The sequence below is a fragment of the Neovison vison genome, chromosome 2 (genome assembly GCF_020171115.1).
Source record: "Neovison vison isolate M4711 chromosome 2, ASM_NN_V1, whole genome shotgun sequence".
Taxonomy (NCBI): Eukaryota; Metazoa; Chordata; class Mammalia; order Carnivora; family Mustelidae; genus Neogale; species Neogale vison.
The window spans coordinates 187839724-187867362 of NC_058092.1; the positions used below are offsets into that span (position 1 = coordinate 187839724).

General features: G+C 38.3%; 1 protein-coding gene across 3 annotated transcripts in view; it reads left to right on the top strand.

Annotated features, from left to right (window-relative positions):
• The first annotated feature begins 23 nt into the window (after positions 1-23).
• The window catches only part of ADK (adenosine kinase), a 555049-nt gene continuing 527433 nt past the window's right edge, over positions 24-27639 (top strand). Inside the window, exon 1 of one of the 3 annotated variants that reach the window (XM_044239872.1) lies at positions 24-156. In XM_044239872.1, coding sequence (XP_044095807.1) covers positions 92-156 — 65 coding nt within the window. In that variant the 5' untranslated portion in view covers positions 24-91. Of the gene's footprint in view, positions 157-22988; positions 23150-27639 lie in introns of those variants that run through there. The other 2 variants (XM_044239870.1, XM_044239871.1) reach the window with 2 other exon arrangements.

Sequence of the window (27639 nt, forward strand, 5' to 3'; positions counted from 1 at the left end):
AGAAGGAGGCGGTGATAAGGGGAGGAGATGGGGTCAAAGAGCAGAAGGGGTGGGGCGCACGTCGAAGCATAAGTGGGGTGGGAGCACGAAGATGGCTGCGGCCGAGGAGGAGCCGAAGCCCAAAAAGCTGAAGGTGGAGGCGCCCCGAGCGCTGAGGTGAGCGCTACTCGACGTAGGGTGGAGGGTGACGGCGCCGGTAGCTAACCAGGGCCCACGTGGGGGTTGCGCGGGTCTGCCAGCGCATGGCGTTCTCGCTGCCGGCGTGGGGCCAACGCGCGAGGACCGGCTGCTGGGGAGCTGTCCGCAAGGCTGTGACCTTTCGCCCGGCGCCAGCCCAGTTTGGTCGAATAGCTGCCTGCTCCGGAGCGGTTCCGGCTGCTCTTGGCCAATCAGAACGCCGGCTTGGGGAGAACCTAGCCGCCTATGGGCAGGCTCGGGGCGCCACGTGGGAGCTTTCTCCTGGCTGGGCTGGTGTGACCCTGGAGGACCAGACCCGACCAGAGCAGAGTCCACTGCTGCCACCTTCTATTCCCTGGGGCGGGGGGCGGGGTGGGGGGTTAACGAGCAGGAGGCCCTGCGACTGCTCTATCGTGGGGCGAAGACCAAATTCTTGGGGACTTTTCGTAAAGGGCGCCTTGACCTTCCTATTGTATATATTCTGAAAGTTGATATCTTTGAAGACCCTCTGCAGGGACCCAGGTACCCCGCCTTCGAGTCTTTGGGGGGCGGAATTTGGCTGAACAGATAAGAAGTGTTGATTTTTCTTTTGTTCTTTGCACTTTTTGGCAGCAGTTGAAACAGTTCTGCCCCAAACACCGACTTGCCTCACGTGTGATGCTGCAACTTACAAAAATTGTTAAAGTGTTCTCTCCAATAAGTGTAATGTACAGATTTTGAAATGTTTGTTGGAAGACATTGATTTTTCTACTTAAAAATAGACATAAATTGATTTAAAAGTATTGGTATGTTTTTTGATGATACAAGTTTCATTTTTTCCAACATCATCCGTCTTCACCCCCGGAAAGAATGAAGCTTTCATAAATGAAAAAGGTCAGTTAGGGCTCTGGTCGTGTTTTCATGCTCTTTTGAATAGATGGTGATCAAATCCCTGCCAGTGCCTTTAATGTATTCCTACTACCCTTAATTAGTATGCTTACCTTATAAAAAAAAATAAACTTTTTTTTCTTATGACAACTCAGGATGTTTTATTTTTACTTTAAGGTTTCAAATCATAGAGTAAATAAAGCAAAGACTTTTTGAATCAGACCTACCTGGGTTCAAGGCATGTGCTTTCCCTCTTTGTACATTATTAGAGTTATTTCTTTAAAATTACATCCTTCACAAAGTTTCCTCTACCAATTTGGAAGACGGATATAATTTTCCCCCCACTATCCCACTAAACATACGGCCCTTAGGTTTTCCCTTATGCTAATTCATTTTCAGAGCACTTCCCTATTTTACAAATGAGGAAATTGAAGCCTAAATGAAATAATTAGTTAAAGAAATATGAATCCAGAGTGTCTGGGTAAAAGTCCATTCTTTGACTACTGTTTCTACTTTTATATAGCCACCCAAGAAACACTTCTCTCTGCTTATGTATCCTTAAAAACAATGATAATAATGTTTAATACTTACATATGTATCAGGCACCGTTTCAGCAGTTTACCTATTTTAACTCATTCAATCCCACAACAACCTTAGAAGGCAGGTACCATAATTATCTTCATTTTACCAAGGAGGAAACACCGACAGAGATGTTGATGAAGCGTCACCCATGTAGTAAGTGATGGTGTTGGGATTTTGATCCAGGTAATCTGATTCTAGGTCTATGCTCTTAATTACCATGCTATACTTAACTAACCTCAAACAGTTATCCAAAAACTCTTGTGAAATGTTAAGTCAATTTTTGTTTCTCTACTTTTGCTTATTTATTTTTTTTTTGTTAACGTACATAACTTTTTCTGTTGTTGCAACATATAGGCATATCATATTTAATCTTAAGTATACAGAATACATCATAGGCGTCATTAGTGTTTACTTAAAACTTATGAAAGTTCTGAGGTGCCTGGCTGGCTCAGTCATTAGAGCAAGTGACTCTTGACCTCAGGGTTGTGAGTGCAAACTCCATGTTGGGCAAAGAGCTTACTTAAAAACAAAGACTTGGAAACTCTTTATATAAAACTCATTTTATATCATATCTACTTAGGGCCACTTGTAACATGAAGTTAAAAGATTAGATGCTTGAGTACTTGAGTATCTCTTAATTTTGTGTGAAGACCTTTTGGGATTAGCTCTTCCTGCTTTTATTATATTTGGCTTTAAGGGTTGCAGTGTGATAATGCCTTGAGTGGTTGGACTGCATGCATTATCTGTGATGACTGGCTTGACAGTTAAAGGGCTAGCTACCAGTTTTGGTTGATTTTTAAGGGGAATGGCTTATAAAGCCTAAACAAAATTTAATGTGTAGAATCAATCAGTGGGGAAAAAATAAATGTATGAGACATGTTTGTAGATGTCAGGTAAAGGACTTAGGACTTTGAGAATTTCAGTTAGCTCTAGGGTAGTAGTTTTCAACCAGGTGAAATTTTGCTTCCCAGGAGACATTTAGCAATGTCTGGAGACATTTTGGTAGGGTGTGCTACTGGCACCTAGTAAGCAGGATGCTGCTTAACTTTCTACAGTGTACAGGAAGCTCCCTAGAACAATAAAGAATTATCTAGCCAAAATTAACAATAGTGTTGAAATAGGACAAAACTGCTCTAAGGGAGAGCATCTGACAAGTCTAGCCTCCCTTTTTCAAATATCCATTAATTTTTCTATATCAGATTGCTTTTCACGTTGTAGTAGTTACTAAAGTTGCAAAGAAACAAGCAGGCTCTAACATGTTTTCAGGTTGGGATGGGGAACAGAAGGGAACAATAATTGAGTGCCAGACATTTTTGATTCTAGGTGCCTTATATATGCTATCTCCTTTAATCTTACCAGCCACCTGTGAGATAGGTAACAATTGTGTTACAGATGAAGTATTTGGGGCTGAGAGAAGTTGAGAAGCATTTTCAGGAACTGACTCCTAAATGAATATGTTCCATGACGAATACCTGTATTTAGGACCCTTTCTTTTCTTTCTTTCGAAAATCTCATCCTAGTTCATTTCTTTAGCGGTCACCTCTAAGAGGATCCTCCTCCTTTTAAAGCTTATTGAACACATGCCAAGCCTTTTTTTCATTCTGTCTTTAAATGGCTGCTATTTTAGGCATGTTGCTAAAAATTAGGTGCTAAAACATAGAGAGGTAAGATGTAGGTACCGTCCTCCTGGTGGGAAATGAGTAAGGTTTGGGAAAATGATACCTGAGCATTCTGAAAGATGACAAGGAATTAACCAGGAATGAAGTAGGTATTTGGCTCTGTAGGGAAGTTTGTTAGGAGGTAGAGATGGGAGAAAACTGTCTCTGTAGGGGAACTACAGATGGTTTGATCTGACTGGAGGAGAAAGTAGAGGGCATCCAGGCTTTGTACAGTGGACATGTACTGGATCATATGTGTGATCTATTGCTAGATCCTTACTTTTGCAGAACCTAATTTTAACTGTCTGCTCACTATCTCCTCTGAGTGTTCTGCTGACCCTTCAAAGTCATATATATCAAACTAAATCCATCTGTTGTCCTAAATCTGCACCTTCTTCCATGGCTCACTAAATTCTCTTTCTCCAAAGTTTGGAACCTAGGTGTTTGCTTAATTTTCCATCCGCATATAGTTATCAAAGTTGGTCTTGTCTTCTTCAGTAATGTTTCACAAAACCTTTCCTTTTCCATTCCTGCTGCCACAACCCAAGCATAGACTTTATTTTGCTTAGACTTTTTTGGCTTCCCAACTAGTCTCTCTCCCTCCAATGTCAAGTTCTTCCTAATGTTCTTCAGATATAGCTCTACTTGTTCATCATAACAAATACTTGTAAGCTCTGAAGTTGATGTTAGGAAGGGTTGAATCCTAAGAGCCTAGTTCATAACTCTCTGATATTAGCAATTAAAGATCATTCCAGGTCATGATCTTAGTGATATTAAAAAGAAAACAAACTGTAATTTTCCAATCTACAAATATTGAGCTTTTCTCAAATTATTGCTTCCTAACCATTTCACTTCCCTGGATTCCTTTTATTCTTTCCATGTGTGTTCTACCTCACTATGGACACTGTGTTTTAAAATTGCATAGTAAATATAGGCAGAAAAGTCTGTATCTTAGGTGACCAAGTAACGGTTTTAGTACCCGTTTCTTCTAAAACACATTTTTTTTTCTCTTTCAGAAAATTCTCTGGAAGATGATTTTTACACACTGAGCACACTGTTCCAGGAGTGGTCTGTTGTGAGGATTAAATGAGAATATATGCAGACTGGAAAGGAACAAGGATGATCATGTGTCCCTAGTGTATTGCACAGTGCTCAGTCCTTAGGAGCTGTTGACTTAACGTTTGTTGAATGAATTATTAGTACAGCATAGAGCGGGACTGAAAACCTTCACTTTTTTAAGACCTTGTATTTTTAATAACGCAGCCTAAAATTGAAGTTGGAGGCTCTTTTTTGGGTGATACTACATGCTGTTCCTTATATTCACAAATGTAATCCTTTAAGATTAAGGCTTTGGACTATCAAGGAAAGTAGAAAACAAGGTCTCCTGAGGTACTTTTCATGGATGTCAAAATAAGTTGCTTTCCTGGGCATTATGTGCTAGGACAGAGTGAGGGAGGTGGAGAGAGAGCCATGGGAAAGCCTGTATGGATGGTCCTGGGTGACTAGAGGTAAGTGTGAAATTCTTAGAGCTCAGGGAAAGTGGAAAGGGCTCTAGGAAAAAAGATAGGCATTGAAAACCGTTTCTCATTTTAGGTATAGGTCTAGACTGGCCAACACTAAATAAAACATGAGGCTGATATGCTACTTTTACCTGGAATATGGCTCCACTTCCCTTCCATCAGTGAAAATCCTGCCTGTGTGCAAAATGTTCACAGTTAAGTGAATATCCTCTGCTCCTGGATATTGCTCTAAGAAGCTGTGGACCTGATGAGGTGGCACAGAAATGGCTGAGCTGTCAGATGGCTCCGAGTTGGGAACTGTAATTTCCACACTATCATGTGCTTCAAGAGCACCAAGCTTGGAGGTCATGTGATCTGGAAGAAGGGTGACCTATCTCAAACCACCAGAAAAAAGGAAGGGAAAGTTTGAGCCTGCAAATATAATGAGGGGAAGAACATTATTTAGAAAATAAGCACAACAATGAGGAGGTAAATTCACTCAAAATCTAATGGAATTACTCAACAATTTCATAGATCTTAAAAAGGTAAAGTAGTAGCTATTAAAAACTTACTATGAACAAAAAGTAAATATGAAATAAATAGCTATGTAAAAGAGTAAATGGAGTTACTGAAATTAAAACAAAAAACTAGATTGATCAAACTTATTTTAAGGGAAAATTAGTGAGTTGGAAGATAGTACTGAATAATTCACCCAGATGTAGCAAAGAGAAATAAAGAGGAATAAAGAGATACGAATATAAATTGATAGGCAACAACTTAACAGCTAACTGGGTATCCCACAAAGAGAAACAAGTGTAAATGGTGAAGAGGATATATTCGAAGAGATGATGGCTGAGAATTTTTCCAGACTTTTAAGATCAATATTCTCAGGTTGAAAGGGTATTCCATATACACAGTAAGGTAAAAACAAAAATCCATACTAAAATTATAGAGATTTTGATCCTAATTATTAATGTATATAGAAAGAATCTGAACATTTAGACAACACCAAACATTTAATAGCAGTTATCTCTACGTGGAAGGATTGTGATTATTTTGTTTTCTTTATTTTTATTTTTTTGGTGTTTTCCAACTTTTCTATACTGCATGTGTGTGCATATTGGGACTCAGGATTTTAAGCTGGAGAAATGATGTGCACTAAATCTTGGGTGAGAAACTATATGCACTAAATAGGTATCTTGGGTGAATGCTAAGTGGCTAGATATTACCATTACAGAATGCAACTCTGGGATACTAGTAGATCTGGAACTTTATAAAATAAATAGTAGTATGATTTTATTATAATCTTTTCATCGATATATCTGAAATTCCAAAAGCTCTGAAAACCGGAAGTTTTAAAAAAAGTTTGAGATGAATTAATTTGTCAGCAAAACTTGATATGAGGCTCTTTATAGTGTTTATCTGTCTTACACAAATGTGTATGTTTTGTTGTAGAAATGTTAATCTGTTTGTTAATGGCATGCTGCATGAAGCTCTGGGTGGTTTACAAAACAGTATTATCTTCCTAAAAGCTGTAAAATTTGGAGTCTCATAAAATTCTGGCCCTAAAATACATCTTGCCCAAATAAATCAGCAAAAGGATTGGGGAACCTTTATTAAAATTTTTAATTGCTTTTAAAAGTTTGGTGTTGTTCAGAAACACTAAGTTCTCATCAGTCAGTATTTTTCCTGAGGTTCCCATTCTACACATTTATGATTTTAAATAGATGTTTATTTCAAAGATCTCTTTTGTAATACTAAAATAATATATAAGATATGTTATATATAAAATATAATAACATAGTCTTTAATAATACTGGTGCTGATTATGTCATTGACTTATTAGGCTTTTCTTCTCTAATACTGACTGATGAAAGATTTTTCTTAAACTTCTGGACCTCAAGATTTGAAACGCTTATTTCACTGAAGTAGCCTCACAGACTGAAGTTTCACCTACTGCTGGAAAAAGATACTTTTTGAATATTTTCCAAAGCTGATTTAAAGTTGTTGCTCTTATGTGTTTTATTTCAGATGTTTTTGCTTGTACTTGTTTGTACTTGTGGTCTTGGATGATTCGTGTTCATCTAGAGAGTAGTGTTAATTAGCTTTCAGCATAAGAACATTGGACAGGGGCACGTGGGTGGCTGAGTCAGTTAAGTTTGCCTTCAGCTCAGTTCATGATCCCAGGAACTTGGTTCCAGGGATCTAGTCCTGCATCAGGGCTCCCTGCTCAGTGTGGAGTCTGCTATTTCCTCTCCTACTGCTCCTCTTCTCTGCTCATGCGTGCTCTCCTTCTCTCTCTCTCTCAAAATAAATAAAATCTCTAAAAAAAAAAGAACATCTGAACATGCAAATTTCCATTTGTATTTTGGCTTTCATTGCATGCATGCTGATTTCAGTATCTTTTCTAGAATAGAGTAAGAAAATCTCTACAGCAATTTTTGTGTAAGAAATTCTTACCTTCTCAAGGCACATCAGTTTGGTTGATTGTAACAATGGGCGCTGTTTAGCCACATTTAATTACTAGTAAATCCTGCTGTTACTTTTGCTGTTACTTGCAAATGCAGGATTATAGATATGAATGTAGCTGATGATCATTGATCACTCACAAAATTAGGAATGATGAGAAATGATATCGAAGTGATTACTTGGCTATTTGTCTTCTAGAGGCTGAGGCTGGACTTTATCAGTGCATCCCTAGTAGAACAATTTCTAGGTCTTTAAGAGACTCAGTTAACATAACTGGAAACTCCAGCCAAATAGAACTCATTCTAGGAATGCATCTTTTGCCTCCATTGTCCTGGGGTATATTGGATTTCTCACATAAGCCATCTTAATGTAACAAGGAAGATGGCATTTCTCGGCCCCAAGCCAAAATCTTCTGAGCCCAGTGGAAGGGATTTTCCACATCCATGTATCAGTTTTGAAAATACTTTGATTGGAACTGTCTAGCTTACATACCCACTATTGAGCCAGTTACTTTATCAGGGGTGGAGATTTTGGCCAGCCTTGGATACATTCTTCCTCCTCATCCTCTGTGTCACGTGTGCCTGTGTAGGTGTGGGGGTGTGTGTGAGCCTGTGGTGTTTGTATGTATGGGGTAGTAGATGGAGTTCAGGGAGACACTCTAGTCAATAACTCCACCAGTGCTGTCATTCCTTCAGCATGAGAAAAATCCATAGCATAGAAAAATCCATTTCTATAGCATGAATAGAAAATATCTGTGAAAACAAAGGAATCACCCACCTATTGATAATCTGATTTCTCAGGGTCTAGCCAAAGTGTGTATCTTCTTTTTAAAACTCTCCTAATCATCCAGCTTGGAAACACCTCCTCTGGCTGTTTGTAGTTTATACTTTGCATTATTGCTGTGCATAATGTACATGTTTTATCTCGCTTACTGCTGCTTGAAGTCAGGAAGCTAGTTGAGTTACTCTTAGTGCCTCATAATTAATTACTTAATTGCAGTATAACAGGCTCTAAACTTTTGTTGAATGAATGAATTCTTAAGTAACTCTTTAAAGATATTTTATGATTATGTTTGTAGTACTCACTATTGCAAAATGGATTCATGTATTAGTGGTAAATTCTTACCTATTTCTAAGAGTTGATAGAGTCCTTACTGAGAACACTTGATGGTTTTTGGACCTTTTATTTTTTTTGTTATATGTAGTGAGCTTTGTTCAAAAGAAATCCTGTAGTGCAGGACAGTAGAGGCAAGAGGTACACTCTTAGATGCATTTCTATTCTTTCTGGTGACTGTAGTGAACTTTGACTACAATAATAATTTCTTGCATTTGTTCATGGGGAAAATTCCTTCAAAAGTAAAAAATATATATATACTTCTGCATAAACAGTAACATTTTATTAAGGCCCTGTAGTCAGTGTTTTCTTTCTTTTTTAAATACAGAATTGCTTATTTGGCAGAGGAATACTCTTTTCTGAAGAGTAAATTTACAAAGATACCAGTCGCCTATCAGAATGATTAATCTTTTTCCTTTGGGTTAACAAGTCCTTAATTAGTGATACTATTTGCAGTATAATCAGAACTCTAATTGCTAACTCTGTTGTTATGAATACTGTTCTTAATTTTGTAGCATACCCTGTAACATAATGTACTGTGTAACAATGGATAATACCACAAAATTGGTCTTTTAAAAAGATCTGTCTCTGTTGACTCATCTAGGAGGTGGTCATTTAAAACAAAATATAGCAAAAGAATGAAATTCAGACATCTTAGGTTTTCTCAAATTCCATTAAGCTTGATATAGCAATATAAACTGTTTTATTCCCAGAGTCCTAGAGCTGAAGTCTGAAAAACCATGTAAGTTTTTGAGTAAACAAATTGAAATACGGAAAATTATTTCCTTCAAAAATAAACAGTTAAAATATGTTGTCTTTGAAGTTAACCACATTAGAGAATTGAACATTTTCTTGTATTATAGGCATAACTGAGAGAAGTCTTCGGTTCCTCCTAAAATAGAAGTTTTTTTCAGAAGTTTTTTTCCTAAAGAGAGATGAGACCTTAGTTATCACTTTTAGTTTTTAATTTTGTTGAAGATTAAAGCTGTTAAGCTGTAGAAGTGTTAAGGCTTACACCCTCAATTCTGTCTCTGTTCTCACACACTCGGGATGAACTGACTATATTCCATTTTAGCATGGGATGGCATGTTAATGCACATGAAAGTATAGTGACAAAATTCTATTTTGTCTTGTGTATTTTACTTAGCACTTTCTTATCCAAATGTATAAAACTGGGTAGTTATACTTGAATTCGGTAAGTAGTACTCAATGTTTAGTATTGAAATAATTTTTAGTAAAAAAGAAAGGAAAAGATTTGTCTTTCTGTGGGGGGGGCAGTGTGTGGGGAGTATAGGTTCTTCTCTCCATGGTAGGTTTGACTTCCTTGGGTCTTTCCCTATGTATGAATATTGTAGGGATGCTCTGTAGAAAAATATATAAACTTCTAGATATACACTCACAGGTCCTTAGAATTGGGAGAGATACTAAGTTTTCTTGGCCCAGCCTACTACATGAGGCAGGAATCCCTTCTTTAGCATTCCTCTTCCTCTACTTGTGTACCATTCCTCCCCCATTCAGCACAAATAAAGGAAGAGGAGTACATTTTCCACTAATGGAAACACATAGACACCGGAGACCTTTGACTTCTTGAAGCTTGAGTAAACTACATTCCTGAGAAGATTTGCTAATACCTTGTAGATACCGAGTCCAATTCAGAGCTCTTTAAATGATCTGTTGACCAAGATGTTGCATCTTTCACTCTTAGAACAGGTCTATACTCATTAGCAGGCTCTCTAGCCTTTCCCTTTGAGAAGCTCTTCCTTTTTAGAAGTGTTTCCAGAGACTGATGGAAAATGCTGATGGAAGTGGGGGTAGGAACAGGGGTGGGAGGTGATGACTGAGTCCAAATTCCCTGGTAGTGTGGTAACTCCCAGAAGTACCTGGGGTTTCCTGCAAATTATGGAGTTGGGATGTGAAAACAATAAAATATCTCAGCCAAGATGTGCCTCTGAAATTTTAATTTACAATTTCATGGGATTTTTAGAAACTCTTTGAACATGTTTTAGAATCTTTAGATTGTTACTGCCTGATGAGGTACTTAAAATCAGTCTAATATTTACATTGTACAGTTGAGAGAATTGAAGCCCAGAGAGGTTAACTGATATCAGTAAGGTAACACAGCTAGTTACTTAAAGGTATGAAGTATTTGAGTTGAGATTTGATCTCAAGCGATAGAACTTTCCATTGTATTTACCCTCTGGAACAAGAAATGAAGTATCTGCTTTCTTTGAAGTTTTTTGTTTTGAGATAAGAACAACATATTTAAAGATTTTATCAGATGCTTTCCCTTACCTTTTCTTACTGATCCTCACATGAAGGTAATGGTCTTTACTGAGGAAATCAACACAGAGAAGTTAAGATTTCCTAAGTAGTGAGCTCTCAATTCACACTCAGGACTTAGGACTCACATTTCTTGCTGTTTACATTACACTTACAAAGCTGTAGATTGAGAACTTGTCAAAGTGAATTCTGTGTGTGCTATATAAGCACACTATTTAAATAAATTCTGTGGCACTGTGTTTAGTAACCTTGTTTAGATTTTAGTCTTAAAATTTCTCTTATTGACACATATGTAGTCCTTTCCCCCCCTCCTCCAAGAATAAATACTGTAGTCCCTTGTGGGATATACTTAATGGTATGCTTTGTAAATGGGTTAACTCCTTGAACTTGACTTTTGAGCAGATTTCTAATTAAAAAGCCTTGAGTAAACCAATTTTGCTTATGTCTAAGAGTTAAAATGTTCAGTTAAGAGAGCAATTTCTAATAAGTTTTAATATACTTTGGAGATTTTGCATTTTTCCCTGTTATTAATAATTTCGATCTTTAGCATTATCAATTATTATAATATGAGATAACTAATATTGGTTAGAAAGTTTAATATGCCCAAGACTATACAGTTAGTGAGTGGCAGAGATAGGATTCAAACCTCAATCTGTCTTATTAAAGATTTTTCATAATTAGTTATAGTATTCAGATATTGTATAACCAACAGCAACAGAAATCATTGGTGATTTGTATGATTAAAAAAATTAAGCACACCCTTTGCTTCAAAAAGTAGTCCTACATTATACATGAAAAAAGTACTAGCAATCCTCTAAAAAGCTGTTAATCTTTTAATACTATTAGTAATTTGAAATCCTATGAAAATGTTCTACCACATCTGAGATGGTAGTAATGAGACCACTTTTTCATTAAAAATGAACTGCAGTCATGATTAGCCTTGGACCTATATAAATAAGAATAAAGGCAACCTTTTAAAAGAAATGAAATGTTCTGTTAGTCTTTTAAGAATAGGACCACAACATTTCATTAAATTCAAATGATATTTAAAAACCTCAATTTCATAATGCTTGATAATCATAGGAAAAAGGAAGTGGGGGGAGGGTAATAGAGATCTGTGAACAAGAAGGGGGGGATAAAAGGAGGTGATAAAAAAAAAAAGGCCCAATTCCGTTTAGCTATTTCTGATTTCTGTGTAACTTCTAACCTCAGATACCTCATCTTTTCAGCTTTTCACTCCTTTCTGAGCTGTGAATGAGAGTTTGTGAGCTGGGTGCTATTAACGTTTTTGTCTATCTTTGTGTATGTACCTGTGAAGTGAGTGGTATAGATTAAAATGCTTTTCAAACTACATCATGTGTCAGTTTGGTTGTAGCACAATTAGTATTTTATAAAAGGAAAATAGAATAGAAAATATCATTGCATTGAATATGGTAAGCATTAGTATTGCTTTGTGAAACATTGTTCAATTAGGTATAAGTATAGCATATTTGGTTGCAATACAAAATATGCTTTTCACAGTGAGTTTGGTTTTCTATCCCAAAATTTTTAGTGGCTTAAAATAACAATCATTTTGTTAGAGTTCATGGGTCAGGAATTCAGACATGGTTTGGCTGATTGAGTCTTCTGATGTGTGTGGTATTGACTAGGATCTCTTGGAGGTATTTAGCTGACAACAGGTCTGGTCTGGAGGGTTTGGATTGTCCTTACTTGTCTGATGCCTTGTTGAGGATGGCTGGAAAGCTTGGCTCAACCCTGCTTCTCTTCCTCTCTATGTAGTTTGTGAACCTCTGCATGTGGTTTCTTCAGCCTCTTAGTTGGGCTTCTTTCCTGGCAGTTCAGGGGTCCGAAAGACCAAGACAGAAGCTGGCAGTCCTCTTAAGGATAGCCTGGAATCTGTTACAGCATCACTTCTATACCCATTGGTCAAAGGAGTCATAGGCTAGCCCAAATTCAAGGGGAGGGGACATAAACTCTTGTCTCCAGGAAACTGAGGCCTTCTTAATCTGCTACAATTATGGTAAAATAATTTTGGAAAACATGACTGAATTATATTTCCAAGCTTTTAATTCTGTTATTGCCCCTTGAGAGGTGATTACTTTTTATAGTCCCCCCTTCCCCATTGGAAAATATGTCTAGTTTTGGTTTCAAAGTTCAGAATTTAATTTAAATGTATATATTATTTTTCCATGAAATACTGAGTGTTTTTGGTTTTTGAGGAAATGATTTAAGATTCAGAAATTTCTGTGAAGTCTTAAGTTTGCTATCTGACACTGCCGAAAAAGTCTATTTGGTATGCAAAAGGAGCTGCCTTCTTACAATGTCTAAAGATTACATTTGGGTTTAATAACTCCTTTCACATACAGGCTGTCTGAGGCTGTTATGTTTTTGTTGAAAACAGAAAGAGTGAGAAATCTGCTTCTGTTCCCCACACACATTCCATACTTTTCAGTAAAGAAAACAAAAATGTTGAATAAAAGAAAACGTTAGAAAACCGTTCAATATTTATAAAACAACCAAGTAGAAATGATTATTTCTTAGGACAGTTTTCAGATAAAACTGCATATTCAATTTGAGACCATATTTATTTTTACTGTTACAAAGAAAATGGTAGGGACTAGGAGTTAGTAAAATGGTATACCTAGGGGCTATATAAGTGAATTTGTTTTGGAACCTTTTGTGAACATTTGTGATTTCAACTTCTGGAGTCTTGAAAGATCTTGATAAGCAAGGCCTCAGAAAGACCTAACTTCGATTCACATAGCTGAATGTCTAGGATGGGGAATTTACTTAGCTTGATAGTAAACTCAGCCACTTGCTATTCATCGTGTACCCCTAAATTCTAGAAGAGTGATTAAAACATGTTTTTTTGTAAAAAATAACTCTTGTGATTTTTTTTTTGAGAGAAACTTCATTTCTTTTCTTTTTTTTTTTTTAAATTAGCATATAATGTATTACTTATTTCAGGGGTACAGGTCTGTGATTCATCAGTCTTACACCATTCACAGCACTCCTCATAGCACATACCCTCTCCAGTGTCCATCATCCAGCCACCTCATCCCTCCCAACACCTCCCCTCCAGCAACCCTCAGTTTGTTTCCTGAGAGTAAGAGTATCTTATGGTTTGTCTCTCTCTCTGGTTTTGTCTTGTTTGATTTTTTCCCTCCCTTCCTGTATTATCCTCTGTTTTGTTTCTCAAATTCCTTATATTAGTGAGATCCTATGATAATTGTCTTTCTCTGATTGACTTACTTTGCTTAACATAATACCCTCTAGTTCCATCCTCATCATTGCAAAAGGCAAGATTTCTTTTTTTGATGGCTGCAGAATATTCCATTGTTGTATGTATGTGTGTGTATCTTTTTTTATCCATTCATCTATTGATGGACATCTGTGCTCTTTCCATAGCTTGGCTATTGTGGACATTGATGCTATAAACATTGGGGTGCACGTGCCTCTTAGGATCACTACATTTGTATCTTTAAACTTGAAAATAGAGCTGACTTACAACCCAGCAGTTGCACTACTGGGTATTCATTCTTGTGATTTTGGCAGAAATGAAATTGTGTTTGAGATTTTGAAAAATTAAGAGATCTAAGAAATGATTCTTGGTGTTAATTAGGAGTCTTGGTTAAATTAAAGATTAAAAGCGCATTTTCATTCATTCATTAAATAAATTTAATCTATTTAAGCATATCTAGGAACAAAGGAAGCAATTTCTGAATAATATTTCAGAAGTTGTTTTAGCTAATCGGGAAGATATCACTGGATCACTGCATCTTATGGGTGACATCATAGTATGGTGGTCTGAAATTTGGATATTTATAAAAGCCTCAGACTTACAGCAGACTTTAGGGTTTATTCTAGTGACACTAGGTATGTACTGTGGTAATTAGCCCCGGTTCTAGAGTCAAACTACTAGAGTTTGGAATTCTCTTCTATAGTGTGTGAGTGGGCAAGTTATTTAACTCTGAGCCTCAATTTCTTCATCTGTAAAATGGCAATAATAAAACATCTCCTCACATTTGAGAGATAAAGTGGGCTAGTACTTGAAAGATACATAGCATGTTGTCTGGGACATACTATGAACTCAGTAACTTTTACTTATTATTCTACTTATATATGTACCTATAGATGCTATCAGTTGATTCCAAGAATGGTTCCTCTCTTGGGTGTTGTTCAAATGAAACTGCATATTCCATTCTGGACATTTATGTGTAGTCTATCAATAGAAAACAATAGGCGCCACGAAGTAAGAAAAATTAGAAGGAAATATCTGTTTGGCAAGTCTCTATCTCCAATTCTGACCTCTCCCAGAGCTCCAGTCTTCTGAGCTTCTCTTGCGCCTTCATTGTTTTAATAAACAGCACCATTTACTCAGTTTTGTCCAGATTTACTCAATATATTCCAAAATCTAGGAATTGCTCGATTCCTTCCTTTTCCTTAGTCTTTCATATCTAGTGCACCTGCAAGTTCTGTCATTCTGTCTTTAAAATGTCCATCTTCTTCTTTCTGGCTGCCACTATTATTTGTCAGCTCTATTACTGTAATAGGCTTCTAATTTGGTTTTTCTCCTTTCATGCTCCTGTAGTGCATTCGCTATACAAATGCCAAGGGTGATCTTTGGAAACAATTAGATCATGTTATTTGTCTGTTTAAAACACAAAAACAGGTTTTAAAACAGTGACTTCCTGTCATGCTTATTATAACAAAATAAAAACTTCGTAGGCTCATAGAAGATACCATGATCTGCTTCTTGCTTCAACCACCGCATTTCTTCTCTTGCTTGCCTTTTTCACATTGCTTTTCTAGCCATCATTTTCTTGCTATCAGTAATGACCTTCCTCCACCTGTCCTTTCCTTGTCATTCCATTTTCTTCTGCTGGAAGCCTTCCCAGACTATCTAAAAACCCATTCTCTACACTGATCTGTTTTTAATTCTGTGCATAGCACTTATGATCACTGGATGTTTTACTGTTGGATTATTCATCCATATACCCTCACTGGAATGTAAAGGCAGTTCATGTTCTTTATTATAGCTGAATCTTTATGTCTTTTTTTTTTTTTAAGATTTTATTTATTTATTTGAAAGAGAGAGACACAGTGAGAGAGGGAGCACAAGCAGGGGAAGTGGGAGAGGGGGAAGCAGGCTTCCCGCTAAGCAGGGAGCTTGATGTGGGGCTCCATCCCAGGACCCTGAGATCATGACCTGAGCCCAAGGCAGACACTTAATGACTGACTGAGCCACCCAGGCGCCCAGAATCTCTAGTGTCTTGAGCAGTTGAATAGCTGCTCAATAAATATCTATTGAGTTAATAGTGAATAATTCCTAAAAGCTTGTTTCTAAGTACCATAGACCAGATCTGAAGTCATATAAAAATAAGAAAAATCTATTCTATAGAGACTATATTTCATAAGATTCCAATAATACTTTGGGAAGAGCTCTTCTTTATTTTGTGATGTCCTTCATACATTTAAAAAAATATTTATTTATTTGAGAGAGTGAGCGGGGAGAGGAGCAGAGGGAGAGGGACAAGCAGATTCCCTGCTGCGTGTGGAGCCCACGGGACATGGAGCTCAATCTCATGACCCTGAGATGATGACCTGAGCTGAAATCCAGAGTCAGACAGTTAATCAACTGAGCCACCCAGAAGCCTCTCCTTCATACATTTTTATGTTAAAATGCCCTTTCTTTCTTTCTTTCTTTTCCTTCAAGATTTTATTTATTTATTTGACAGATCACAAATAGGCAGAGAGGCAGGCAGAGGGGGAGGAGGAAGCAGGCCCCCCCGCTGAGCAGAGAGCCCGATGCGGGGCTCCATCCCAGGACCCTGAGATCATGACCTGAGCTGAAGGCAGAGGCTTAACCCACCGAGCCACCCAGGTGCCCCAAAATGCTCTTTCTTTAATGAAGTGGTAGTGATAGTCAGTTGCACAGTTTAAAAATGCGTGTTCTTGGCAGCATTAATAATTGGGTAGTACTGTTGTCCTATACTTCAGACTAGAGGTTTTCTTTGAGTTTCAGAGATTTGTAGTTCACTGGAAATAAAGAAACACGGTGTAGGTGTTCCTGGGAAGGAGTTTTGCTAAGAATTTTTACTAAATATAGTTCAGTCAATCAAATGTTATTATATTCTTCAAATTCTCCTGGGAAATAAATGGTCAGGTTCCATTTAAAGATTATATTATTTTGGGCACCTGTGTGGCTCAGTGGGTTAAGCCTCTGCCTTTGGCTCAGGTCATGATCTCAGTGTCCTAGGATCCAGCCCCTCATCGGGCTCTCTGCTCAGTGGGGAGTCTGCTTCCCCCTCTCTCTCTGCCTGCCTCTCTACCTACTTGTGATCTCTCTCTCTGTCAAATACATAAATAAATCTTAAACAAAAAAAGATTATATTATTTGAATATGTAATGTTTAAATGAAATGTGACAGACATGAGGATCTACAGGTAATAATTAAAGTAAGAGTAGCAGACCTTTTATATATAATGTCTTTGGGGAAGAGTTAATACATTCAGCAACGTTTCTTAGAATAATCTTGTCCATAATGGAAGCTAACTAAAATTGAATTAAAATTGATCAGCTCTTTGAAGAAACAATCCAAGTTGTATTGAGACATAAGTGAACTTTTTTTCTTTTGTTGACCAATAAAACTGAAACTTAAGGACTTGAGATGTCCCCTATAACAAACTCCCTTATGTTTCAGGTAAGAAAACTAATGGCTAAAGGTAGTAACATCTTTGTTAGTTCTGGGATTAGAATTCCTATCTCCTGGGACGCCTGGGTGGTTCAGTGGGTTAAAGCCTCTGCCTTTGGCTCAGGTCATGATCTCAGGGTCCTGGGATCGAGCCCCGCGTTGGGCTCTTTGCTTGGCAGGGAGCCTGCTTCCCCCTCTCTCTCTGCCTGCCTCTCTGCCTGCCTCTCAGCCTACTTGTGGATCTCTGTCAAATAAATAAATAAAATCTTTAAAAAAAAAAAAAAAAAAAGAATTCCTATCTCCTTTTTCCAGGTTCCTGAACTTTATTCTGTGGCACACTACTTACTTTTCGGGAGATAGGTCTTAGGAAATTTCTCTTTTTGGAGTAGCATATAGATTGTTTTAGAAGCATTATTTTAATAGCATCTTAATTTATAGGAAACGAGGAGATGTATTTTTAAGTAATATGCAGGGAAGGCGTTCAGTGTTGTGACAGCTGGCCTCATAAGGGCTATGCAGAGCTCTAAATATTGTATTTATGCTTTAATTTTTGTCAAGTTAAGATTTAAAATTAACCAAGAAAATCATAAAGACATTTTATTTTTGTTATTCCTCTTTTAAACAGTCTTTATACATGAAAAATAAGGTGTGTAAAATAAGCTCACTTCCTCTAAAAATAAAGTGTAGTTTTGATGGGTTGTGATTTTAAAAAATTCATTTAAAAAACAGAAGGAATAAGTTTTGTATTTTTAAAATATTTCAGAAAGAATTAAAATTTAATAATATGAAAATTTTACATTAGTAAAACCAATATATAGTAGAAAGTTTATAAGGTAGATCAATATGAAAAAGAAAGTAAAAATTACATATAACCCTACTTTCCAGAGAAACACGTAATGACATATTGGTATATTTCTTTCCCATCTTTTTTTTTTGCATAATGGCATGTATTTTTTTTTAATACAGTCAAGATCATACTCTGCATTCCTTTTGTTTATTTATTTTGCTTTCATTTAACATATCATGAGTATTTTCCTACATCCTTAAAAGGTCTATGAAAACATTTTATAATAGCTCCATAACATTCTTCTGCAATTTATTTAACCATTACCCTATTTTTGGTTTTTTAGAATATCGTAAATTTTTTCTGTTATTAATGCTGAAATGAATAAATGTGTGTACAAATCTTTGTTCACATTGTTCTATTTTATTTATGATTGTTCCCTAAAAAAGGAGTTGTTGGCACATACTGCCAAAAAGCTTTCTAGAAATGGATTAATTTATACTCCCACTAACAATGTATGAAAGTGCTTGTTTTATGGCACCCTTAACAGAGAAACTGGTTGTGTTTGAAGAGAACTTGGCTATCATTTTGGAGCTTGAAGCATTTGTTGAAAAAAATAGAGTGGGAGGGGGGTCTGTGTATTTATTTATGGTACCCAGAGGCACTTATCTGTTTGAAGTTAGTTATCTATTTGCTTTTATAGTGGCTGACTAACCAAACTATTTTTTTTTTAAAGATTTTATTTATTTATTTGACAGAGAGAGATCACAAGTAGATGGAGAGGCAGGCAGAGAGAGAGAGAGAGAGAGAGAGGGAAGCAGGCTCCTTGCTGAGCAGAGAGCCCGATGTGGGACTCGATCCCAGGACCCTGAGATCATGACCTGAGCCGAAGGCAGCGGCTTAACCCACTGAGCCACCCAGGCGCCCCCTAACCAAACTATTAAATAAAATAGAATATTTACTTATCTACCCAAGAGCAAACTACTCTGCCACTTATCTTGATGCAATGATTGAAGCTATAAGGAGGTTAATGGAAGTTAGGAATTTCAGTTGGCTATTTTTCCCCTAAAATTAAAAGATTACATTTGAAGTAAGTTAGTTGAAAAATTGATCAAAAAAGTTTAACTAGGGCTCCTGGGTGGCTCAGTTGGTTAAGCGTCTGGCTTCTGAAGCATCTGAATTCTGTATCATTAAGGGAAGATAAGAGTCTGGAATATTCAAATTCTCAATCAATCAAAATAAAGCCATATCACATCCTCTTCATCTAATAATCAAAACTTTTAAATGTTTTTTACTCATAATCATTCAATGCTACTTTCTTTTCTTTTTTTTTTTTTTAAAGATTTTATTTACTTACTTGAGTGGGGAAAGTAAGTAAGTAAGTAAGTACTTTGAGAGGACAAAGGAAGAGTGAGAGGAAGAAGCCAACTGCCCGCTGTGCAGAGATCCCAACGGGACTTGATCCCAGAACCCTGAGATCATGACCCGAGCCCAAGGCAGACACTTAATTGACTGAGCCACTCAGGCACCCTCAATGCAACTTTCAGAAAGTTTAGTTTTTTAAAATGTGTTTAGGTACCAGTTCATTTCAGCAGGTATAGTAACATAAAAATGTTATTTCAGCAAACAGGGCTTCTGTGTGATTGCTCTTTCAGAGTCAGGTAGGGATAAAAGTAAGGACATGTTTTTCCATGCAAAAGCAGATCTTTTTATTCTTTCTCTCCTAGATCTTTTATTCTTTTATTTTTTTTTAAAGATTTTATTTATTTATTTGATAGAGATCACAAGTAGGCAGAGAGGCAGAGAGAGAGAGAGGGAGAGAGGGAGGAAGAAGCAGGCTCTCCGCTAAGCAGAGAGCCCTATTCAGGGCTCCATCCCAGGACACTGAGATCATGAACTGAGCTGAAGGCAGAGGCTTTAACCCACTGAGCCACCCAGGCACCCCTAGGCCTTTTTTTCTTCTCATTTTTCCCTACCCTCTATTCATCCGGTTTTTCCCATCTCTCCCTCTCTCCTTCTCTGTCTTTATCACACATGCAAATACACACACACACACACACAGCTACTGAGTAACTATTACTTAAACTTAAAAAAAAAAAAGATTTTATTTATTCATTTGACAGAGAGCAGGTGAGAGAGCACAAGCAGGGAGAATGGGAGAGGGAGAAGCAGACTCTCCCCTGAGCAGGGACCTGGACATGGCGCTCGATTCCAGAACCTTGGGATCATGACCTAAGCTGAAGGCGAACTGAGCCATCCAGGAACTCCTCATGTTCATTTCATATTATGCTTTCCAGTGATGTAATTTTAACCAGTGTGATTATGACAAAGTCGTACTTACCTCACGTGCCAAGGGCTCCAATAGACACTTCACTAGAATTAAATTTTAATTTTCACAATGCCCTGAAAAGCATATAATGGGTAAACTGAGGGACAGATAGGTTAAGGACCAGCCCAAGGTCATGCAGTTAGTAGAGTCAAGCAGAGATTCCATACTGTCTGGCTTGCTACCTTTACAACCTTGCTACTTAATATGGCCCATGGACAAGAGGCAATTGATGAGATCTGGGTGCATAAAGAACGGGCAAATTCTTGGCCACAGAGACCTATTGAGTTAGATCCTTATTTTAACAAGATCGCTCAAATGATGTCTGTGAATAATAAAGTAGCACTATACTATATTGCATATTAAAAATTACATCGGTTTTGAAATCCTTCCCAAGGATTATTCCTGATTTGATTTTAGTTCATGTAGGCTATCAGCATTTTCCACAAGAGGAGGAGGGAAACTGTTAAATTATTCATGTCTCCTCCACTTCAGATTGCTATTCTGCAGCTTCTTTGATTCAGATTTTTTTAATCCAGAGAAACAACTGATTTGTCTACTTGTGGACATTTGGTCAACGTCTCACTTAGCAAAGCATAGTTATGTTTTAACAGTCTTTAGTCATGGACTAAACACAAAGATTTATATTCCATGAGTTCATTCTTGTTAGTCGTTTACCAAATTAAAGAGAACAATGCTAAAACGTTTTTGAATAAAACTGGACATCTTGAAATAGTTGATGTTTTAGATGGTTAGCAAGGTATTACAGATCTGTATAAACTGGTCTCCCTACTGATTCATTTTGTGAACATGATTATTCTGTCAGAGGAGCAAGGATAGGTAAGAAGGAAGTCTAACTTGGACAGTGGAATAACAATGTCAAGTAGAAATGTAATGCAAGATGCATATGTTTTAAGTTTGCTAGTAGCCGCATTAAAAAAGTAAAAAGAAACAGCTTAAATTAATCTTAATATATTTTATTTAACCCAGTGTAGCAAAGTATCATAACATGTAATCAATATAAAAATTATTACTGAAATAATAAATATTTTTTGTACTAAGTCTTGAAAATTTTGGTATGTATTTTGTATTTACAGTGTCTCAATTTGGGTGCTTAATTTTTAGCAGTTAAACAGTGAAGTACAGTCCAATAAAAACAAAATTGTGTTTGATGGAAAATATATTATTGCTTTGGTTTTAAACTTTAATTAAAATAAAATAAAATAAATTCATTCATTTTGATCACATTGGGCATATTTCAGTGTATGTGGGATTGTGTTTCTAATATAACTGATTTTAGACCTATGGAACTGATCACATCCTATATGGTCAGTAAGTGAATGTCACTGGGGGCTGTAGTGTGTTAAAAAAAATACTACTTGGGGCGCCTGGGTGGCTCAGTGGGTCAAGCCGCTGCCTTCGGCTCGGGTCCTGGGATCGAGTCCCGCGTCGGGCTCTCTGCTCAGCAGGGAGCCCGCTTACCTCTCTCTCTGCCTGCCTCTCCATCTACTTGTGATTTCTCTCTGTCAAATAAATAAATAAAATCTTTAAAAAAAAATACTACTTTACAGAGAATAAAGAGGGAGTTAAAGCTATTTAGGTTATAAAGCTTATGATTTTACTGCCTCTGGTCCTTACCGCAGTTGACGTTTACCTGTCTTATTAGTGGTTCAGAATCAATTTCTCAGCCTTTTGGCCACACTAAATTTTACGTTTACGGCCAGCAGTTCGGGTTCTTCCATTTCCCGCCCCTCTGTGGCATTAGATACTTGCTCGGAGCTTTGTATACTTTTAAGAGAAGTATGGTTAGCAGTATAGTATGAGTGGGCTAAATAGGCCCAGAGGCTTTAAAACTTAAATGTGTACCTGGATCACCTGGTACTCGCTAAAAATACCAGTATCTGGACCCCACCTTTCTAGATAATGATGCACAAAGTTTACAGTGGGCCCTGGGCAGTTCCATATTAAATAAGCCGTTCTAAGTGTTTCTTAAGTCGAAGAACGTTTGGAGACCGCTGAAGTGAGCAACTAATACTTAAAGGCTGCGAGTTCGAATTTAATACATCCTGCTGCTGTTGCCACGCATTCTGTTTTCCCCAGGCTGAGAGGTTTTCCCAGGAGGTTGCTGCTTTTCTTCTGCAGGTGGGTTTTCCAGGCTGTTAAACTGCATCCCCACAGACTGCCCTGATAGCGTCCCTGTCCCAAGTCCTGTTAAAGCGACCTGAGCTTGCAGAGGTAGAACGTGGCCATGTGACTGACAAACTGGTTGCCAGTTGGGGCGGCCATTTTTGAGGCGGGCACCAGCCTCATGCCCCACAAGCCGGGAATAGGGGGAACCTTGTTACCAAGACTTAAGATGGCCACCGCGCCCGCTAGCCACTCCGCTAGCCGGCGCGCCAGGGAGCGGACACAAGACACGCGGCCGGCTGCCTCGCCCGGAGGCGCCCGGGGCTCATCTCCGGCCTCCAGCGGTGGGCGGAGCGCCCGCCCCCTCCCGGCGCGGCCAATCAGCACGTGGGGCCGGTTCGGCGGGGGCCGCTGGCGTGCGGGGTGTGTGAGGACGCGCTCCCGGTCGCCGAGTGCCCGAGCAGAGGAGCAGTTGCCGTGGTACCTGCTGCTGCTGCTGCCGGTGCGGACGCAGAGCATCTGAGGCGAGCGCTGGTGCGTGGGGCAGGAAAGTGAAGCCATGACGTCCATCAGGTAATGAGAGAGGGCGGCAGCCTGAAGTGCTTGCCTACTGGGCGTTAGCCTCCTGACTGCTGAGAACTGTCGCCCCTTCTCTTGAGTGTTCTGCAGCCTCCCCGTGGCACGGGTCCCCCTTACGCTGGAGGTTCTCTCTGCACTTTTTATTTGGTCATTGCTGCTCTCAGAAGTTTTTGGGTCTCTGGCACATGGCGGAGCCCAGTAACTAGCCGCACCGGTGAGGTGACCCCCGCCCAGATTCCAGAGCGTGAAGCTTGCTTGTGTGTGTAGTGGATTTCTCATGAGGGAAAAAAAAAAAAAAAAAAAGAATGCAGCTACCATTCCCTCCCAGGGGTGACCCAGCGCCTGAGAAAGTGTGACGTGGACCATGTGTGGCCATGCCTGCATGTCATGCCTTCTGACAACTTCGTTGGTGGCCATGAGCAGACCAGCATATTTGGCCCTGCTCTGATGTAGATACGTAGCCCCTAGGTTGCGAAATTGTGTGTGTCCCTAAAATGTTTGCTTCTGACTGGAGTTCATATTCTGGTTGCCAAAGGTACCATCTGTTTACCTACTTTTATTTGAGAGTCGCAAGTGAAATGACTTTTGTGAGGTAGAGGTATAAAGCGAGAGCAAAAAAACAGGAGACTCACCCCAATTGCTTTCCCAAAGTTGTGAAGGTTTGGTTTTTTGTTTGTTTTTGTTTTGTTAATGGTAAGCGCTTAATGGGTCGCTCCACTTTCTGCAGGTAGCATTGACAGAATGTTGAACTATGCTAATGCGACTATTTATAAAAAGAGATAAATTGCTTTATTTACCCAGTGTTCTGAACTGCCTCTTTCAAAAGAGACCTTGGTGTTCATTGTCCCAGGGAAAGGGAGGCTCTAACACAAATTGGAAGAGAATAAAATAAATTAATTTTTGGTCCGTGAGCTTTCAACATTCTAAGCCCTGATGATATCTCAGTGCTAATTTTGACTGTATAATATTCAAGAGATGACTTGGGAACCTAATCCTCAGGTAAGATAAGATAAGATGCAACTGTGCTGACTTGGATACAGTTTCTTAAATTATATAATTTTATACTAACATAGACAACGACTACTTACCTCATTATGCGGAAGGAGAAATCCAGGTGCTAAAACTTGGAGACCCACCTGGAAAGGATTCACAGTAAGTTATATTGGGACACAAGAGTCTAGCTTTTAATGCCAAGAGTGTTTTCGAATGAATTAACATTATGCTGTCAAACCAAGTTAATATCCCCTCACCTCACTCCCACTTCCATTCCCATACATGCAGTCTGCCGCTAATTAGGAGTGTGGGTTAGATACTTTTCTATGTTAAGAATCAGTTCTTAATGTGGGCTCAGTTTTAATTGACCATTGTCTTCCTGGTTGCTCTTCAGTGGAGAAACACAAATCTAAAGCCTCAGTTGCTAGCAAGTGATGGCTGTTTTAATGTAGGGGTTGAACGGCCATTGTGTTCAAGACTGAAGGAAAGGTTGACATCTGCCTTATTCGACTTGTGGAAGGATTGATTTTTGCTAATAGTTAAATTTTATGGTTGTTTCTTCAGATGTTAGTTGTATTTTACATAGTCTTGAATTATAGTGATGACCCCCCCAGATTTTTTTATTTTTTTAAAAAATTTTAATTATTTATTTGGCAGAGAGAGAAAAGAGAGGGTGTGTGGGCACAAGCAGGTAGAGGGAGAGGGAGAAGCAGGCTCCCTGCTGAGCAAGGAGCCCAATGGGAGGCTCTATCCCATATCCCTGGGATCATGACCTGAGCTGAAGGCACTCCGACTCCCCCCAAATTTTTGAAATGTTATCTAAACCAGATACCACATTTACACCTGAGGAAACAGACCAATAAAAGTTGAGTGCCTTGTGCGAAATCATTTAGTAGTAGTTAGGAATTGAATCGAGACATCCATGATGTGGTGTACTGCATGATGCTTCTATAGAAACAATATCCTTAACTTAAATTTCCTGAAAAAGCTGCTTCTATGAACTAAAATTGTCAAGTATCATGAGAAACAATTATAGCAACTCTTCTGCTTTGCTCTAGTTCTCTACGGAATTTAATAACTTAGAACTTAGATTCACGAGTAGGCAGGGAGACTGAAGTTGAAGCAACTCTCTGTAAGTGGTGGCAGTGTTGAATGAGTCGATAATCCTACAGAAAGCAGCTACTTTCCACTGAGGACTGCCTTCAGTGAATTTTGCCAGTTTTAGTTTTCACAGACATGCTGTTAGGCTTGCTCCCATTTTGTGCCAAGTCTAACAGTAACCCAAAGATCGGTATTAATTAACCAGCTTTTACTGGCGATGAGAGTGATCAAGATCACAAAATTATTCAAATCTGATTTTATGTCCAGTGTTGTTTTTTACACCACACTTAAAATAATTGTTGCTAATTATAGTAATGTGTGCCTTTTTAATGACAGAATATAAGATTGGAAACCAGACTAGTGGTCAGCATGCCAGGGTTCTGAGTCATTTTTCTTGAATTAACTGATTTTCCTTTTCTTTTTTCTGTGGACATTTGTTTAATGAAATACTCAGTGGTGATGATGCTAATGTGTATCCCACAGTGTCGTTGGATAGGTATGAAAGTGCTTTTAAGTTTTAGGACATTTTGTAAAGGCAGTGTTCTCTCATTAAAGCAGTTTGAATCTCTTAGAGACTGTTGTCTGAAAAAAAGTTTCAATTTTAATTTTTTTAAATGTCTTTTTTTAAAAAAAATTTATTTGCTTATTTGGCAGAGAGAGAGAGAGAGAGCACAAATAGGCAGAGAGGCAGGCAGAGAGAAAGGGGGAAGTAGGCTCCCCACTGAGCAGAGAGCCCCGCATGGATCCCAGGACCTTGAGACCATGATCTGAGCTGAAGGCAGAGGCTTAAACCATTGAGCCACCCAGGCGCCCCTGAATTTTAGATTTTTAAATAGGAAGCAAACTTACCAATTCTCTCGTTTTACATTTCAAGAAACTGAAGCCAAAAGAAACTGCGATTTGTTTAAGCTCAAGCAAACAGTTGCAGATCTTTAACTAGAATTCAGATCTCTAGACACCCGGTTCAGTGCCCTTTACAAATTAACATTCAACTATTAGGGATTCATAAATAATGATTTAAATCAAAAGCATTTAAAAAAATCTAAGATCTTTGAATGAATTTAGCTGGCGATAACTGTCTTTTCGACTTGTTTTTTGTATTCCACTCTGCTACACCATTACTGATGAGTCTAAATTTACAGCCTCTAAAACCAATAGTCCTTGAAGAATAACTTTTGTTTTTTGTTAAATATATCAGATTCCAACTGGTCTTTTTTCGGGAAATGATAAAGCATATTTGATGAGTTGATGGTTTTGTCATTTTAACTGGCCCAATAGGAAAGTTGATAATGAGTTAAATTCAGGAGACATTGAAAGATGTACAGTGTTTGGCCTAGATGAGAATCTTAAAGGACACCTGGGTCATTCAGTCAGTCAAGCGTCCACCTTCGGCTCAGGTCAGGATCTGGGGTTCCCTGGATCAAGTCCCTGCTTTGGGCTCCCTGCTCAGTGGGGAGTCTGCTACTCCCTCGGCCCCTCTGCCTGCTTCTGCTCTCTCTCAATTAAATAAAGAAAAAAATCTTAAAAAAAGAGAGAAATCTTAGAGGGCATTTTACCCTTTTTTTTTCTCTGTACTGGACCTTGAGGCTCAAAGTGAAGGGTATGTCCTAGTTAGGCAGTGGTAGAGCTTAAGATAGAACTTAGGTCTTCTGACTCCTACTTTATGTACTTTACACTGAGCAACACTGTTTCAAAATACTGCTGTGAATATTGCCTTGTTTTCCTAACATCAATGCCTAGACTGGTTTTGGACATTGCTTTAGAGCTTGATTTTGTGCCAGGAAAGACTAGGAAAATTAGGTAGGGAGACAGTGTTTGCTATAGAGCTAAGGAACCCTATTCTTTGTCCTGTCCAGACAGGTTAGATTTGGTCTATTCTGGGACTTGACATGACTGTGGCCTACATGATGATTCTGGAACTACTTTTGTGGGTTAGGCCTACATTGGAAAATTTATGTGGGCTGTGAGTTGGGTCCTAGGGTATTTTTCTTCTAACACTCAAGACTTTTGAGATGCGTCCAATAAGATCTGCCAAGCCACTCAGATGGAGAACATTCATATGGAGACTAAAATGTGGCTGAGATCGAAGCTGCCTTGCTTTGTTGAGTTAGTTTCTTTGGAACCTTTAAATAGAATTTTTAGACTCCTTGCAGGACCTGTGTCTTTTATAAGAATTGTGAATTTCAGATTACTATGCAAACTTTTTTATGCTATGGGACTTCTTAGGCATATGAGCTTTTAAAATAAAATTGTTTCATTTATGAAATATACCGAAGAAGAAAACAAATCCTTCTCATATAGAACTGTGCAGTGTTGTCAGTTGTTAATGCTCATATTTGTAAATAGGTCATCTTTGTTTGAAAAAGCATGTAAGGCCTCCTAACTACAAA